The sequence below is a fragment of the Colletotrichum costaricense genome, assembly GCF_030867565.1.
Source record: "Colletotrichum costaricense strain IMI 309622 chromosome Unknown Scaffold_4.1, whole genome shotgun sequence".
NCBI classification, from domain to species: Eukaryota; Fungi; Ascomycota; class Sordariomycetes; order Glomerellales; family Glomerellaceae; genus Colletotrichum; species Colletotrichum costaricense.
Window position 1 is genome coordinate 2,308,582 of NW_026848233.1, and position 17,492 is coordinate 2,326,073.

Below are 17,492 nucleotides of genomic sequence, written 5' to 3' on the forward strand. Positions count from 1 at the left end.
TTCACTGCTTTCTCTGTGGGCCTGGTCCGTGAAGTCACGCCAGGACAGACGCAGCAGGGCCGGACGGCATCACCTGCAAGGAGGTCCCCGAGTACTACGACCACATTACAACTTCCAATTTCCCGGTTGAGCGGTAATAAAAGCTCCATCTGGTCGCAGTTTAGCTCTTTACTGACCATTGCACCGTTGGCGTCCACCCGCGGACCCGTTACCGGCACTACGCCGTTTAACCTTTCGGCCGTCGCCTCGCTCCCGAGACCCTCTCATGAAGAGTCATTAAAGTGCGTGTAATACGACGGTGTTTTACTACATCATCGGATCCGCTGGACTTGAATCCACTTTGATTGATGATTGATCTCCATCATGGGAGCTTCATGGGAGTTACAAACTGGCGCATATTTGACTCTCTTCGCCGACACAAGCAAGGGGGAGAGCCGAACATTGAGTAGCCCTAAAGGTGCGCGTCATCTCAAATTCCCGCCCTCCTTATCCGAAGATACCACAACTTTGGCTTTACTACGATGCCTTCCTCGCTCTTGTAGAGCAGAAAATAAGTCCCTCTCTGTCATATCAGCAAACTCACCACCATTCCCACCTGAGAAGGCCCAGCCGCCCTAACCAAGGGCAACCTAGTTTGTTTCCAGCTGTGAACATGTCACTCTCCAGCAAGTCAAAGCTTTGCGGCTACAAGTGGGATTTTGTTTTGGTGTTCGGACATTATTTACTAGTCTCTCCTCCACACGGATCCCTGCTGCGCCTAGTCCAGGTCGGCCAACACCAACCGACGCGCGCGCGGGCTACGCACGGCACGAACTCGGGTTTGTGCTTTGAACCACACTTTCCCTCCCCGATTCAAGGCAACAAACGGGCGTTGGGCCAACTTTCAGGCTGCTAGTGAGGGAGGGGAGCAATTGTGTCTGATCTTTTCCATTCATGCCTTCGCAATCGCTGTCGGCTGGATCCGCGAGCCTCCAAGGTGGCAGGTAGGCAGCCCATTTCAAGGTCAGGGAAATGGCTAGCCGGTGCCGAAAGACTAAGCCAGTGTAAACACAGGGGCAACTCTCTCATCTCGGCTCCGGGTGATCAACAAAGGCAAAATGATACCAGAGACAATGAAGTCGTACCCAGAGGATAGCGAGATGTTTTGAGACCAAGAGGCAAATTAGACAAGATAGATTAGTCATGGAGCACAGTGACACGAACAACTTAGAGTGGCTGTGTGCAGGCGTTTGCAAATCTGCTGCGAACTTGCGCTTGGAGGATTATTTATGGAAAGCCCAGAACCAAGCGCCAAGCGCTGCCAAGTAGCAGCAAGCCCCCATTCGCAATGCTTGGTGTGGTGAGGCTCATCTGCGGTAGTGTTCGTGAGATATTTGCAGCTCATAGCACGCGCCAAGAGCATAGCCAGGGCGGGTAGACAGCCTTGGCGACGATAAAAAGCCACAGCAGGTCAACAGATGGTGTGGGTGGTGGATTGGCGGTCCTCGTAAACCGAGTTGAACATACATTTGTTGAGACCAAAGGCACCTCAAGAAGGGTGTCGTATCCACCTCTCCGGCTCCTGACCTGGCAGCCCTACTGATAGTGCTCACAACCTGAATCATCTTCACAGGGGTCATCGTAGGGCATGCGGAACTTTATGGGATGGCGATGTCCCAGTCATTTTCCGATGAGTACGCCAGTGCACGCAGGCGGATAAACGGAATGTAACAGTAAGCCCCTGGCTGGAGGCATTCGAAAGAAGAACAAATAATTTTCCTTCAGGGTCGCAGTCTAAAGATTAGAATCAAGCTCAAAAGAAGATTTAACTAAATCTTTTGAAATTTAAGATTACTGATTAAGGCTATCACGAATTAGATTCTCGGCGGTTGCCTCCCGAAAAACAAGCTGAACAGCCGGTTTTCCAGAGCTCCAATCAGGTCCCAAGTTGGGCTTCTCGAGATTTCAAGCTTCTGATGAATCGGAAAGTGGAGAGATTTCAACGGCATTGACCGTTGGTCTGGTAAGCTTTTGCTGGCAAAGTCAACTTTGTCTGTGCATGAGCAGACATCCCAATTCGGACGACCTGACAAGCGACAGTCAAGCCCAGCCTGGTTCGAGAGTTCAGCTTGACTCGAGTATGGCTCGCTTAGTTCCTTTTTGTTGGATACGGCAACATTCATCAATCACTTCACGGGGTAAACTTGGCCTCAGAGGATATATAAACCTCAATTATATGTTGTAGCGGGCGTGTCTGGGGTTCCGGCCGGTGTCGTTAGGAACAATTTTCCTGTGATTGTTTCAATAGACGTCATCAGTGGTCTTCATTTATGCTTCCAAGACGAGTGAACGATTTCTCAAAGGTGTCAAACTAGCCGAGGCGGGATATCTCCGACTTGTTTGTGATTCGAGACTATTTCTTCTTCCACTTGTTGCAACAATGAGTCAGACTGTGATGGCGGGCTGTGACACAGACATCGGACCCTGTTGCAGTCAAGTACGAGGTCTCGAATCAAACTTAATGGAGATATCCAAAGTAAGGTGAACACCCAGCGGCTAAACGGAGCATTATGTTTACGTTTACGGCCCGTCTGTCTCCGTAGGCAGCAAAGGAAGTTGCCGTTTGTTCGTCTGAACTTCGCTTCGCCGTCTTGGTCCAAAGGGGCAATTGTGGGGCCTTGGTGAGGCCTCACTCCACCATTGACTTCACCTTTGCGCAGGCTGAGTACGATCATGAGATACACAAAGAAGAAAGGTGAAATGAGTGGGAAAGTAGGACTCAGGACTCAGTGGGACACGCATCTTATAGATATTCAATGATGCGGGTGCCGCACCTGCCAGACGTGTATCCATCTCTGGGTTGCGAGGTGGGAGGTGAAGCCGGCTCTGGTAATTAAGACAACCACACCCGGCTTGTCCAAGAAGCAATCTTTCCTTTCCTCAACTCAATCTTCTCCATTCCTTCCATCCTCACGATCCTTCCTACCAAATCCATACTGAACCTTTCCCGCGAAATAGCAAAAAGTTTCTGTCAACTCATCATTATCAACTGCACGACACGCGAGACTCGTTAACTCTGCACGAATCCTGTACACTAAGAAGTATCATACTCGACGCGAAGCATTCACCGGCAGGTCCGAGGTCGTTTGCGACCGCATCAAGAGCGATGGACCGCCAAGTCTCCAACAACAAGCGGCAGCGGGAGGCCGCAATGGGAGACTGGCCCAAGATGCCGGGACAATTTCCAGGAGCTCGATCTGTCCCTCCTCTGGTATTTAATGAGCTCTGTTGTTAGAGTGGCGCGATACTTACGACGTGTCACTCTAGGGACAAACGAGCATGGTCCAGTGGCCTGACGTCCGATTGGCAGAGAACATATCGAAGGCTCCGGCATCTCCTACTGCCAATCCCGAAGTGGAGGAGTTTCGCCAATGGCGCAGCGGAATTGATAAATCCCTGGGCGATATCCATCTCAAGCTCGACCACCTGCTTTCTGAGACCCAGGAATTCCGCGCGATGGAGGCGCACTACAAGAACCTCCAGGAGAACACGCCGATGGGCACTAATCTTTCCAATTCCTGCCACCGACTTGATCTTCATCAGCAAACCATTGTCGAGACTGTGCAGAAATTGGAGACCACAATGAAGCAAGTTGACGACCTCACGCACGAAGTCACTCACTTGAAGGACGGCTCTGAGTTCACTGTGTCGTTTAGATCGTCGGGTCGCAAGTGAGTTCTTGGAAGCATATATCTAGCAGATCGGTATTGACAGTTTGGCAGGCAGTAGATGGTGTCCTTCATAGCGGACTTTTGCACAACGCTGGGAAAAGATTGTATTTCACACTTCTGCGTTCTGCCAACGTTATTTGATGGGTATAGCGAGATGCACTTCTTTGTTACCGGTCATGACAGCATATTGTACACAAGGGAGTTGGCGTTGCTTGGATCACTTCAGGGATGAATACGGGAGCGCTGAACGAAGAAAGGATGAAGAAAACCATTGTGATACTGGGATGGCATTTCTTTGACGAACAGACACGTAGAGGAGCGCTTGCTGTTTTCACAAGGCTCATGATGCGATTATGTTGATCGCTCTCACGGCAATTGAGACATAAACCTAGTAATAGAGTGGTTTGCTACGGAATTCTGGGAGTCTAGCAATATTTCAGCGCTGAAACGGGGCAAGGAGGTCAGTTCTGTTGTCTGCGACGTTGCCCAAGGTTGATGTAAATCCGTGCTGCTTGATACCCTCCAACGCATGAGAAGATTCGCAGTCTTTCTTCAAAGGTGTCTGCCGTTGTCTCCCTGATGCAATTTCTAAGACTGCTCTAATATCCGGTCTCTTCCCGTCGAGTGGTGACCTCCAAGCTATGTGGTCATCAGGACGGACGAGAACCGCATCTCTACCCCACACCTTCCTAGCCTGGATCTCTCCGGGCAAATAAACCTTCGTCAGCGGAATATTGAGCATTCCAGCTGCTGCCTCAAACTCTTGACTCCAGGTCCCAGCTTGTGTGAAGTCAATGATTGAAAATCCTACTCCAAACAGGTCGAAAATGCTGGTTTTGCCATCCCGAAGATAGACATGAGGAGCACGCCCACCAGGCCATGAGGATGGCACAAATGTTCGCGGATCCCATGAAGGCTCCTGTCCTCCTTCTCCAGCTTCGTTCTGGAGGATGACAGGCGATGCGTTGTACCGATATCCCATTTCGATTCCGTGGTCCTTGTTCTCACCTTGGTGGGTCTCGGTATGTGCCTTTATGCGGTTAAACAGAAGTCTACGCTCCTCCCTATTGAAAAGGACATCTGAGCCTCCGTCGGCCACCCACTTGACGTAAGTCTGGTGAACTTGAAAATGTTGACCAGACCGTTCGATGTTGCGAATTGCAACCGGTTTTCGTTCGACTTCGTAGGAGCGGAGCAATTCTTGCCCTCCCCAGCCATTAAGAACAGCCGATAGTTTCCATCCTAAATCAAAGACGTCGCCAACAGCCGTGTTCATGCCGTATCCACCAGTGGGAATGTTTTGATGAGCTGCATCGCCGGCTAAGAACACTCTGAAACTTTCAGAAGCAAAACGTTCGGCAATAGCGATGTTTGGGCGCCACGAGCTGCAAACGAGGATTTCGTCCACCTTGATGGGATAAGGAGCCAAAGACCCGCCCAGCCCTCGGTATATGGACTCTGTTGGATCAAGGGACTTCCAATCAGTGTCGAGAGATATGGGAAGATGGATTGTCCATGTATCAACTTCGTCTTGAGATATTATGACGCTGCCGCTGGTGAAGAAAATGTGCCAGAATTGGCCTTGCTTGTGCAATGCCGTGAGATCTCGTGACTTGAAGTGAATGAGATACATCGCAGAAGGTCTGGACAATATCACATTAGAGACTCAAGTTGCTAGTCTTCGATGGAAAACCATGCTAACTCACACAGGACCACCAATCATCTTGATGTAAAGTTGCCGACGGACGCTACTGCCAGCGCCGTCACAGCCGACCAGATACTGACTGGTGACCATATGCCGCTCTCCAGTGACGGTGTTGACGAGTTCCGATTTAACCCCGTCGGAGGTTTCTGCACAACTTTCGAACTTGAGGCCGAAGTGATCTTCGACTAGCTCTTCGGACTCTATGCGACGCTTCAGCCAGGCTTCGAAAATAGCCTGACTGCAGCGCTGGTATGGCTCCCTTGGCATGGAACCATCATTGCAAGCATGGATGCGCTGGCGCCATTCGTCTGGCGAAGGAAGGTTCTACTTTCTCATGAGAATTACAAAGCCATTGATCTAGCAGAGGTATCGGGGCAAGCATAAGCTTACCCATTTGTCAATGAGCTCTCCATTTTCTGAGAGGCCCGTACTGAAGAGAACGTCGAAAGAGTAGTGTTGTGGGACGCCTTGAGCCCGCAAGTCATCGGCAATCCCGAGTCTTCTAAGCAGCTCCATGCTTCGACAATTAGTGATATCCATTTTTGGCCATTTCGTTGAATCTAGGTTTCGTTCAGCTATCAAGCTTTGGACACCATTCTTCGCCAACTGCAGTGCCAGAAGCAACCCAGCGGGACCAGCGCCAACGACCAAGACTGGTACGTGGTGCTCAATTACCTGCGAAATAATCAGTCATAAAAACGTCGAACCAGGCAGTTGAGCAACAAAATTCGACGTACAATTGTCGAGCTCATGGTTAACGCGATTGAATAATTCGATTCCGACTAGCAAATCTTTGGTTGAAAGTCACACAGCTCAGAATGACGACAATGTTTCCCTCAGATGACTTTGGGCTTTTTGTAAATTAGCACCTCGATCTGGCGAGAATATTGTTGACCGCTCTCACTATGCCGACGTCCACCGCGGTGATCTTCATCCGGCTGAACTCTTGTCCAAGGTTCTTCACTTGACCGCACGTGCCTAGTCAATGTGCCCCCAAGGACGGCAATTCGGAACGCCGTGGTTGACCGTCCCCACACTGATACTGAGTTCTAAGTACGGAGTACTTAGTGTGGCCATCTCAGAAACTTTAAAGCTCAGAGGTTCTCAGCAATCATCTCGACATATTCCCATATAATGGCATTTCCAGTCAGCAGCTGCATACTATCAATACCTTTTCATATTGAGGCGTGCCATGCAGGCTTGCAGATGCTGAGAGAGTGTCAGGAGAAGACCGGAGCATCACAGATGGCTGAAATTGAATAACTTGTTTGAAAGTATACTAGGTCCAAGGTAGATGATACATGTAAAAGAGGGTCGATTTTGATTACCCCATGAGGAATGCGTTGCCGGTCTAGTTCCCGTTGAAGCGACCTGTGCCCAAGCAGCCCCTGCATCACATCCCGTAAACCCCGGGCGGCCCCTCACCTGGAATCTGGGGTAGCCAGCGGGGCACATCTCCAAGCTACATGAATTTGCTTCAGTCATACATCGACATGCTCATCGTCGTCCTCTAAGCGTCGTTTACATCCACTCCATATCGCCCAAAGCCTTACGTCTTCCGGGGCTATTCTTGTCCTGACTGCATACGACTTGCAATTCTAGAGTCGCGAACGTCTCCTCCAGCATCGTTATCGTTGCACAGGCTTGATCCAGATGGAGGCCGAAGCAAGTATCACTGGCTTAGGACCGACAAAAGATGCCCGGGTCTCAAAAGACAGCAATATCATTGCAGCTATTCCCCCAGAGAGGGGATTTCGCGCTTGTATCGAGTGCCGACGGTAAGTCGCCGCCTACAGAGTATGACTTAAGGTCACATCACTGGTTCTCCTACTCTTCCCGGCTTAATCGTACTGACTTCTTCCAACGCAGCAAGAAGACAAGGTGTATGCAAGGACTTCTGAATTTCCCTACGTTTCTAACCACGTCACTGATCTTGAACCTGTAGGCGATATGCGGCAACCCATCTGCGGTCTCTGTCGGAGAACAGGCGGGTCTTGTACATTCCCGACAAAAAGGAAAGCCCCCGAATTCCGAAAACGGCCCGCAAAACAGAAGGATTTAAACGTGATAGACCCTCAAAGGCTTGGTTAGACCCAATTTCATCCCGAATACGTCAATTGTGTTTATACTAAGCCTCTGATAGAACATCTTGTTAGCCTTCTTGAATCCAGACTTGACGAAACTCCAAAAAGCCAAAGCTCTACGGGCCAATCTCCAGGAAGAGAGCAAGGCAGCGATCAATCAATTGCTACGAGCCCTAGTTACTCCGGATCCGTTGGGACTTGTCGAGACGATGCGGAGCAGGACGCCATAGTGGCTCTAGGCTGTACTTCCGCCAACTCAACAAGCCATTGTCTCGAGCCCAGAGCTGATCGAAAAGTCGAAATCAAAGCGGGAGGTGCTGGAGAAAGCACAGAAAAGAATTTATACCGGACCGAGATACCTGCTGAAGTGGCAACAGAGCTCGTCAATTTGTACTTCGACAAAATTCAAGCATGGTTGCCATTGCTTCATCGACCAAACTTCTTCGCCAGGTACATTGTCGATGGTAGTTTCCAAAAAGAGAGGTTACTCCAGGTGTCGCTGGAAGAGGGCCTTCTGTTACATGGTATCTTTGCTCTCGCCGCGCGACACTCAAATAATGAGTACTTCCAGGGATTGTCACCACCGAATCGTGGGGACAATTTCGCCGAATGGGCGATTCAATATTACGGCCGACTGCGATCGTCCGATAGCGAAACAACGTTGGAATATTTACAGGGGTGTATATTGTTGGCCTTTTATCTCTACACGGCCGGCCCAAGTCATCAAGCATGGATACTCACCGGGGTATGTGTTCGCTTAGCTTACGACCTCGACGTCTGCTGTATGGACGAAGAAGACGGCGGCAATGAAATGGCGTCCACAAAGTGGTCGGCAGAAGAGGAGCGTAGGAGAGCATTTTGGCTCGTATGGGAGATTGATACGTTCGCTTCAATCCTCTCAATGAGGCCGCGAGGACTCAACAGCCAAAGGATCATTGTGCGTCTCCCGGTCAGCGATGAAGCGTGGTTTTCCAACAACCCATGCGAGTCACCGGTCATTCCTCTTAATCCAACACAGGTTTGGAGAGTCTTGCTCGACTCTCCGAACAAAGACGAGCGAGCGTGGTTCCTCGTGGCCAACTATCTGATGGCTTTGGCGTACGAGGCAGCTTCAGGCCAGCAGAAGTCTCAGCGAGAATATAGCGATCTCGCTAGCTCAATAACTTACTTCTCTCATGCAGTTTCTCGGAGATATGGACTGGAAACTAAGCCGCCTGTCTTCACTGCCAGGACTTTTGCGAACGCCAATTGGATTATTGGCATGCATCTAATGTTGGCAAACACTCAAGCGTGTTTACAAATTCTGACAGCAACACCAGCGTCGGGTTTTGCGACAATCGGAGATGACTATTCGAGAATCCTCAACCGTTGGCACCCCGAATACATCGCCTTCAGTCACCCATTCTTCGCCGGAACACTTCTTTCTGCCCGCACCTATCCATCAACGTCTTCGTCGCGGTCACTAAGTTCATCGTGCAACCAAGAGCTTTCAGCCCTAATTCTTTCCCACTTTGCTACTTTCTGGGAGCTAGGTTCTGTGCTGCTGGGTGAGTACATCCGGTTCTATATCAAGACCATTCATTCAGTCTAATGGTGCCGATTCTCACAGGCCTGATGACTTCCAAGTCAATAGAATATAAGAGAAACCTCGAGAAACAATCCTCATTGAGAAAATACTGCAAGATTTACTTTTCTCATTTGAATCTGCACAATGAGTCACTCAGAGCCACAAATAAAATTCGATCGGGTATGCGACAGTCTGGTGCTGGATCTGTCTATGACGGAGCGTCTGAGCCACATGGCGCTTGCCAGTCTCCGAGGGAACTTTTCGACATCGAATTGGGTTTGGATGAAAATGTGGGCGAGATACCACAACTTCTCGCAAATACGTCTGAGGGGTGCTATAGCTGGTGCTCCCCTGTGCAGTTGGAATATCTATGCGGTGATAGTTTTGGGCTCAACTGCTTCGAGTCGAGCCTCTGAACAACGTCGCAGACATCTCTTTCGTGTCCCGTTCTTTTGCGCGTCAAAAGACGATCCAATTTGCGATTCTCCCCAGTCCAGAGATCCCTACTTCTACCAAGTCACCGTCTTTGAGAAAGGCGCCTCGAAAGTAATCGACGCCAGAGGGAGTGCCTGTCATGATCACTGTTCCCCTCCGCAAAGTCGTGCCTCGAGAGAGGTGGGCAATGATCTGGGCTACCGACCAAATTATGTCACTTGTACCCGTCTCTTGGACCACCTCCCCATTGACAATTGTCGTGAGATGAAGCTTTTGGGGATCTGGCACCGACTCGGTTGACCAGACTGCGGGGCCCACAGGTGCAAAACCGTCAAATGATTTCGCATAACAAAATTGTCCACCAGAGGCATCTGGCAGTTGAAAGCTCCTTGCAGACACGTCGTTCCCAGCTGTGTATCCCAATACGTAATTGAGAGCCTGGTCTTCCTTGACGTCTTTGGCATCGTGGCCGATGATGACCAACCACGAGCTCTCCTTCGTAGTCCAGTTGAATCTGAGCGTCTGGATGTACTTTGATATCGTTCAAAGGCCCCGCCAAAGCATCACTAGGCTTCGTGAAAATGACGGGAAAGGTTGGCACCTTCGACTAGACGTTGCGTCGATACGTAAGTAAGTTTTTCTCAGTTCGGGAACACTACACTGTGTGAGGGCCAAGGGCAGGACTTGGGCATTATGCATACCTTTGCTTCTTCTGCATGTTGCTTGTAGTTGAGCCCTACACAGATAATGATGGACAGGCCGCAATGGGGCATAAAAGCAGCGTCTTAATTGTGAGCAAATGGCGAATCGGGCAAGGTGCATGAAGTACCTTCGCAGTTTTGACCTTGCGATCAGTCGATTTTAGACCTAGCCATGGGCTACCATCCAGCTCCAAGACGTCGAAGCCCTTGTCATCACTAGAGTCGATCATATCACCATAGTTAATTTTCCCATCTTCCTCGAAATGAACAAGTCGATTGAAAGACATGGTCAACAGTGAGTTGCCAAGAGCAATTAGGTGAGCATATGAAAGAAGACTTCCCAGCCTGTGGCAATTAATCGAAAGAGCAACCAAGTAAAGAATCGGGTGAGGATCTCTCATTCCGGAATCTGTAGATAGCGAAAGGAAGAGCCGTCAAATAGAGTTAGTCCCTTAGCAGCAGGAGCCCGTGTCTTCCGGCAGATGCAGGTCAAATAGCCAGGCGGCATTCGCGGTAAAGCCGTTCAAGGCCGCGGCGCATCATCGGTCAATAAGTCCGCGAAATCCCGTTGGGAAATCTAGTGCATTGCGCTACATATATGACCAGCCGTTTTGAGTATCCAAGAGCCTGCACGTAATCTGATTCACTGTCCGTAAACCCATCCAGCTTATCATTAGTCGCGTGTCGCACCCATGGCTTCATCACCACAGAAGATTAGGGTCATTCGTCTGGCCTCAGTGCTGTATCAGCACGTCGACGTCGAAAAGGCAGCCCAATTCCTTGAAGACTTTGGCCTTCAAGAGGTGGCTCGGCAGGACGGACGTGTCTACTTTGCCGGCTTCGGTGTTGACCCGTACGTCTATGTAATTGAAAGATCTCCCGGCTCACGCCGCGCATTTATTGGCGCAACCTGGGTCGTGGAGAACGAGAACGACCTTGAGGTCGCTGCGAATCACCCTGACGCTACAGGCATTCACGGCGAGAAAGGTCCTGGAGGTGGTAAAAGAGTAGACATTGTCGACCCGAATGGGTACTATGTTGGATTCATTCACGGCCAGGCCCCAAGAAGCGATGTTGACAATGTGGACAAAAGCCGGATTGCTGACGACGAGAGTCCCCCCACCAATCTGGTTGACGAAAAGCCAAGAAAAGGTCGTTTCAAACGCTTCAATTACGGGCCTAGTCCAATTCACAAGCTGGGGCATTATGGATTCATGGTCCCCAAGGACACCTACGAGAAAACGCTGAAGTGGTACACTGGCCTTATGAACCTAGTGCCTACTGACGCGGTTTTCGACCCTCGGACAAACAAAGACACGACTTGCTTCATGCACATTGATAGAGGAACCACTTTCACTGACCACCATGTAAGTGGCAAAGCCGTGTAATCTTTGGTGCTTCTGTTGATCACGGACCCAGAGCTTTTTCCTCGGCGCCCATCGGTTTAGCCAGACGCCTTTTGTTCATCACGCTAGCTTCGAGGTTAATGATATGGATACTCAAGCTCTCGGCCACGAGTGGCTTTTGAAGAAGGGTTACACCAACTGCTGGGGAATTGGACGGCATGTCTTGGGCAGCCAACTATTTGACTACTGGTAAGCATGAACGCGATCCCCAAGACTCCAAGGAACAAGTGCCGAAGGGTGGAATAACGGGATATTCGCCATAGGTTTGATACCTCGGGAAACATTCTTGAACATTATTGCGATGGAGACCTGGTCAACGAGAACACTGAAGCTACCCGGTCTCCAGAAGCACCAGATTCACTCCATGTTTGGGGTCCAAACGTTCCTCTCGGTTTTGTGACTGGCAGAATTGAGGATGCAGGGAAACTCGTAATGCCATCAGCAACTTGAAGTCTCAATCGACGCAGTGCAGGTGGGCATGCAGTAAGCGTGCTTATGTTACGAGAGTTCGACTGAGCTGATGCAGCGATGCGAGACGCCACATGCAGTCATATGTAGTTTTATTTGATGACTAATTCAAGAGTCTGCCGGAGCGTGTTCAAAGATTCTACCTGGCATGAAACTTGTTTCCATGAAACTGGTGACAGGTTTTCCCAGCCTAAGGTATGCACAATTATTCGTAAGGGCTGTCTTTGATCGGACAAACAGATGCTCCAGTCTTTCCGGTCGCTGGCTATAGAACGTAGAATAAGAGCACACGAAAGTATTCAAATTACCGCCAACTTAAGGTTTTCGCATGGTCTTTTCATCCCAAATTTTGATGTTTACCTCTGTGCCGGCAACGAGGTAATAGTTTCTGCCATCATGTGACACATGGGTGTGCGATGTGGAAGCCTTTTTTCTTACAAACCTCCAGAGAAAGTTCGTAGTCAAACAGGTTTGTTGGCAGATTTGCAGGATCATTCAACGCCTTCCCTCGAAAACTGCAGGGATGAAGCTTTGAAGAATGCGGGTGATGGTCATGGGGTCAGTCGTGTTACGGTTAGCTATCGCATCGGCAAAGCTCGGTCAATGGCGGTCAACCCATCGTTCCGAGCTCATTCTGACATCGGTCAGCATTAACCCCTTTGGCAAGTCGTTTCCATCAGCTTTACGCGTCACTGTGAAGAGGAATTGGTTTTGCTGGAACCGTCCTATATATGCGTGCTCGGGAACGCAGCACAGCTCTTTTTATTTCAGACATCTTCGATCGCACCTCATGAATGAACACCCATACCTGAAATACATGTAAGTTTGCTGGAATCGAAATGAAGGTGGTCATTATTGGTGCCGGAATCGGTGGTCTGGTTTGCGCCATATCCTGTCGTCGGGAAGGCCTCGAAGTTGTAGTTCTCGAACAAGCTGCTGCTTTACAGCCTGTAAGTGCCATTCCGATGCACCTTGAAGCTGAAGACTTGAGGGGGCTACTGACAGTGTGAGTTCAATAGGTCGGCGCAGGGATACAGATACCACCTAACGCTGCCCGGATCCTTCGCAAGCTCGGCCTCGTACCCCAACTGCTAGACAAGGCCACTTTGGTCAATACAATTGACTACCTTCGATACAAAGATGGCAAGGTCTTATATCAGATGGAAGGCGGCGAGAAGATGAAGCAATCCTATGGCGATCTTTGGATGTCAGTTATTGCCCGAGGTGGCGAGGTGCGTTGCTGATGAAGCTGAGTCTGACCCTCTCTTAGGGTTATTGCTCGACCACACTACCACGGTGTATTATGGAGCGCGGCCAAGGAGGCTGGCGCAGAGTTACGACTTGGCACGGAGGCAGTGGCGATTGATTTCGAAGACTCAAGTGTGCGCCTTGGGACTGGCGAAATCGTAAGGGGTGATGTTGTCGTTGGTGCCGATGGTCAGTCTGCCCACATTTCAAGTTGCTATTTCTTGACGTTGATCCGAGACTGGCAAAACATGTCCTTACTAATACCGCGGAGGTCTCTGGTCAAGATCGAGGGATCAGATCCTTGGCCGACCCTCTCCACCGTCTGAGACGGGAGACCTTGCATATCGAGCCACCTTGACCTTGCAGCAGATGAAGGATTTGAAAGACCCTCGGATAGACGATTTGATCGAGCATACGACAGTCAAATGCTGGATGGGCCCGAATAAGCATTGTGTTCTTTATCCCATCGGCGGTGGACAAGTATTCAACCTTGTCATTATATGCCCAGATGACATACCCAAAGATATGAGACAGGCGCCTGGGGATGTGGAGGAGATGCGAGCTTTGTTTGTCGGCTGGGATGAAAGGTCCGGTAAAAGTTATCTTACACTGGAGTATTGTTACTGACCTGATCGACGTAGACTGATAAAAATGCTGTCATGTGTCCCGTCCGTTTTAAAATGGAAGCTGTGTCACCACGAAGAATTGCAATCGTGGAGGAAGGTAATCATTCTACGGACCTACTATCTGCAAGTGATCACTGATTTCAACAGGGCCCCATAGCCTTGCTTGGCGATGCATGCCATCCAACACTGCCATATCAAGCGCAGGGCGCAGCAATGGCGGTAGAAGATGGCGCTGTTCTGGGAAAGCTGCTTGGGCAGTTGGAGAGCTCAGGTCTATATCATGATGGGACCAGAGACACTGTACTGGACATGTTGGAGATCTACGAGAACTTACGAAAGTCTAGGACCACCATCAACGTTCAGGGAGCAAGGTCAAATCAGCGTGCATATCATTTGCCAGATGGCCCCATTCAGGAGTCAAGGGATGCTTGGCTAAGGTCTGAACCTAGAGGAGCTTCACCCGATGGTTTCACTCTTGCTGACAGGGCCTACCTCGAAGTTGTTCTGGGATTTGATGCCTTGGAGGAAAGTGTCGATGCTTTCGAGCATTGGAAAGCTGGCCAGTCACAAACTCTGCCGAGATACAATTTGTAGTGGTTTGTAAAGACGAGCTAAAGCACTAGTGTCTTAAGATTTCGTTCTTTCAGCCTTAAACAGTACATGAGTAGAGGCAGCATATGCCAGAGCGAGCATTGAGTGCCTCGTGGAGGAAAATCAGTATTATTGTAAATACATCAAAGGCGGCGCAGACATGGGAGCTATGGCCGGCACGCCCAATTGAGCCCCCCGCCCCCCTCCCGATGAGGGGGGTTCAACACGCTATAGTTCTGGAGGATGGAAACACTGAAAGTACACGCATTTCAATGAACTGTCCCATTTGGGGCCCAAAGGTTGCAAATTACCATCCATGTGAAGACAACCCGGCATGCGCGGTCAAAGCAGGAGTGCCGTCTCGGCCTATGACGGGGAACTGATTACTGCCATGACCAAATTTGACCATAAGATCGGGTGTCGCGCGGGGAATGAGCCGTATCTTCTCCCGGGCTTGGCCGTTCCCACAGTCTTCCTCGAATCCCGACTCTACAGGCGAACATTCAAAAGAAGGTATTTAGCTTTAGGGTGGACAGCGGCCATTTGCAACATATTCGAGACTCCAATTCAGGGGATGTTCTTCGTATATTTGTTCGTAGCAGAGTCTTTTGCCCTTAACTCGCCCTCAGCTTATGCCCCATCAATCATGCTGACTCGTAGTTGAGCGTTGCACCTTGAGTATGGATCTTCTATGCTTGATCGTCGAGGCTGGCCTCACCTGCCAAGCGTTTCTTTGCTTATCCACTGCATTATGTATTCTATTCCTTTGGGTCCACTTTCCAAGTGACTTGTCGCCTGCATCATATCACTTCCTTGCCAAGCATACCGACATTTGGAAGTTGATTGATGTGGCCAGAGGATGAGCCCGCGAGATGCACTTGGCATTGCACGAAAAACATGGGCAATACGTGCGCCTTGGGCCCAGTATCGATGTTAGTATATTAATAGCTAATGAGTGAGGCCATTACTGATCGGTAACCGCTGGGTCGTAATACGTTGAGTCTTAGGGTTTCGAAGAACCTGGAGCTAATAAGAAACATCACCCCATACCAAAGTGTGACTTATTATAAGGGTGATGTCATTTGCTACTATCTAAAACGACTGACTGGGTCGTTAAGTTCACAGACCCGGAGGAACTGTTCCTTGATCCAGACGACTTTGTCCCTATGCAGCTGACGACAGATAAGTTCTCCGCCTTCCTTTGACAGCACTTTGATCAGGCTGTTCAAGTGAAGCAGTGCGTGCGAAGGGCCTTGAATCAAAATATGTTGCTTATAATCAGAGAGACTCATTGCCTCGTCCCCTCGGATATACTGCATACGTGTAGCTTCGTCAAAGTTCTGGTCGTGGTAGTTGGGGATTCTGATCGCAGGGTCCGCTAAGTCGTACAAGCCTCTGTGATTTTGGCGATTACCCAGGTAAAACGGCATGGACCGGCAGATGGAGTCCACCAACTTCCTGCCGTGATTTGGATCTGGGAAAGTGGAATATTTGGTAGCGATCAAGATAGTTTGTTGCAGCGCCTCGGGGGGCGCTTTCGCAAGCAGATAGAACTTCATCCGCAGGACCATGAGCTGGCAAACGCGCCATACATTCCAAATCGTGGCAATCTGGACGGTCGGGTATATATCGCAGGACCCAAAGTAACCCAAGCTGTCTTCTTCGAGCCCTTTGCAAGGCTGCCATGAGGCCGGCACTAGCTGAATCCAATCCAAGAGCTGTGCGTTAACAGACGAAGCCTCCTGCCACCAAGTCGCGAGGGTTAGGCCATCTAAGTTATTCTTGGCCAGCCCGCACATAAAGGTGGATAGTCTCCTTTGCAAATCGGCAATCGAGAGCCCGATCAGGTCCAAGACTGCATTCGGATTGGCCGGCGTAGAATAGTCCCACCCTGCATCGAACCAAACATCCAGGCTCGAGGTGTCCTCTGGTTGCATTTCCATATATGTCGACACGTCACAGTGCCGCAGGTATCTCCTCAAGTATGCGCGGCAATCCGAGTCCGGGACGCTCTCGGCGCCATGTTCCAACAATGCACGAGCCCCTTCCTGGTGAGCACGCATGGTATGCTGGTGCGTCGACCGAGCAACGAGGCTCTCGTAGAAATGCATCAAGATAGCGCTGAGTACGGTACTGTCCTTTGACCGCTCGAGGGGATCATTAAGAGCTGCTCGTAGGCGACTCAGCGCCCTGGTGAACGGAGGATGAGGTGTTCGATAGTTGTTGGTGGGGATTTTCCATAAGCTCCAGAGCTTCGTTGACACGGCAGTCAGGACGGTCGAGAGGACAGAATCCGGATGCTCCTTGGATACGACAGGGAGAAGAGGCTCCAGGAAACCCTGGGTCGAGCGAAAGCTGCGTCCTAAGCCCGCAATCGAGGTGTGAAAGAAGCAGACAGCGAGTGATTCGTCGCTGGTGGAAATCCTTGCTGGTATGACAGCCTGCATTGTCCATTCTGGCGTTGTCAACATGCGAGGGCTCCTGAACCGTGATGTCGGCGTAAGGAGCTTTGCACCAGTGCTCTGGTCCTTGAACCGAATTTCGCCTGTCTTTTTCTGTGATTCGTAACCTCCACACACCCGTCGCAGCCGGAAGCATTCACGACAGCTTGGTCGGTCTTCGTCGCATTTAACACGTCGTTTGCGACATGTCGAGCAGCCCTTTGAGGGGCCATGATTGACCATGTCTACTGCGCAATGATCGACAGGACTGATGTCGCTTCTGGTTGAGAGTCGCCACGCGGCCGGTTCTCTTTGCGATTCGTCGCATCCAGGGACTGAGTTATCGATACCGTCATGCGAAAATTAGATAGCGTTGCGAACGAAATATAGATTGTTGAGTTCGAGTCCAGGTCTCCTCATCAGCCAGGCTTGTGTGCAGTGTCAGCAATGAGACTTGCGAAAGCCGTGGGGTGATTGGAACTAATTAGAGAGTGGCAGAGCATTACAAGG

The 17,492-nt window shown here is 50.2% G+C and overlaps 8 protein-coding genes across 8 annotated transcripts; 5 read left to right on the top strand and 3 right to left on the bottom strand.

Annotated features, from left to right (window-relative positions):
* Window positions 1-3,145: 3,145 nt before the first annotated feature.
* Window positions 3,146-3,714, top strand: CCOS01_04819 (uncharacterized protein; the record flags this gene model as incomplete). Its single annotated transcript, XM_060453000.1, has 2 exons — window positions 3,146-3,250; window positions 3,307-3,714. The coding sequence occupies 2 exons, from the start codon at window positions 3,146-3,148 to the stop codon at window positions 3,712-3,714; spliced, it is 513 nt and encodes a 170-aa protein (XP_060316958.1).
* A 432-nt stretch (window positions 3,715-4,146) lies between these two features.
* CCOS01_04820 (FAD binding domain-containing protein) lies at window positions 4,147-6,167 on the bottom strand (the record flags this gene model as incomplete). The annotated part of the gene is made up of 4 exons (XM_060453001.1): window positions 4,147-5,353; window positions 5,417-5,739; window positions 5,806-6,090; window positions 6,153-6,167. The coding sequence occupies 4 exons, from the start codon at window positions 6,165-6,167 to the stop codon at window positions 4,147-4,149; spliced, it is 1,830 nt and encodes a 609-aa protein (XP_060316959.1).
* Window positions 6,168-8,310: 2,143 nt separating this feature from the next.
* On the top strand, window positions 8,311-9,090 carry CCOS01_04821 (uncharacterized protein; the record flags this gene model as incomplete). The annotated part of the gene is made up of 1 exon (XM_060453002.1): window positions 8,311-9,090. One exon carries the CDS (start codon window positions 8,311-8,313, stop codon window positions 9,088-9,090), a length of 780 nt encoding a protein of 259 aa, XP_060316960.1.
* A 620-nt stretch (window positions 9,091-9,710) lies between these two features.
* On the bottom strand, window positions 9,711-9,965 carry CCOS01_04822 (uncharacterized protein; the record flags this gene model as incomplete). Its single annotated transcript, XM_060453003.1, has 1 exon — window positions 9,711-9,965. The coding sequence occupies one exon, from the start codon at window positions 9,963-9,965 to the stop codon at window positions 9,711-9,713; it is 255 nt and encodes an 84-aa protein (XP_060316961.1).
* A 929-nt stretch (window positions 9,966-10,894) lies between these two features.
* CCOS01_04823 (uncharacterized protein) lies at window positions 10,895-11,801 on the top strand (the record flags this gene model as incomplete). Its single annotated transcript, XM_060453004.1, has 2 exons — window positions 10,895-11,569; window positions 11,622-11,801. 2 exons carry the CDS (start codon window positions 10,895-10,897, stop codon window positions 11,799-11,801), a joined length of 855 nt encoding a protein of 284 aa, XP_060316962.1.
* Window positions 11,802-12,915: 1,114 nt separating this feature from the next.
* On the top strand, window positions 12,916-13,650 carry CCOS01_04824 (uncharacterized protein; the record flags this gene model as incomplete). The annotated part of the gene is made up of 3 exons (XM_060453005.1): window positions 12,916-13,026; window positions 13,096-13,283; window positions 13,347-13,650. 3 exons carry the CDS (start codon window positions 12,916-12,918, stop codon window positions 13,648-13,650), a joined length of 603 nt encoding a protein of 200 aa, XP_060316963.1.
* A 43-nt stretch (window positions 13,651-13,693) lies between these two features.
* CCOS01_04825 (uncharacterized protein) lies at window positions 13,694-14,544 on the top strand (the record flags this gene model as incomplete). Its single annotated transcript, XM_060453006.1, has 3 exons — window positions 13,694-13,911; window positions 13,966-14,047; window positions 14,098-14,544. The coding sequence occupies 3 exons, from the start codon at window positions 13,694-13,696 to the stop codon at window positions 14,542-14,544; spliced, it is 747 nt and encodes a 248-aa protein (XP_060316964.1).
* A 1,085-nt stretch (window positions 14,545-15,629) lies between these two features.
* Window positions 15,630-17,225, bottom strand: CCOS01_04826 (uncharacterized protein; the record flags this gene model as incomplete). Its single annotated transcript, XM_060453007.1, has 1 exon — window positions 15,630-17,225. One exon carries the CDS (start codon window positions 17,223-17,225, stop codon window positions 15,630-15,632), a length of 1,596 nt encoding a protein of 531 aa, XP_060316965.1.
* Between the last annotated feature and the right edge of the window lie 267 nt (window positions 17,226-17,492).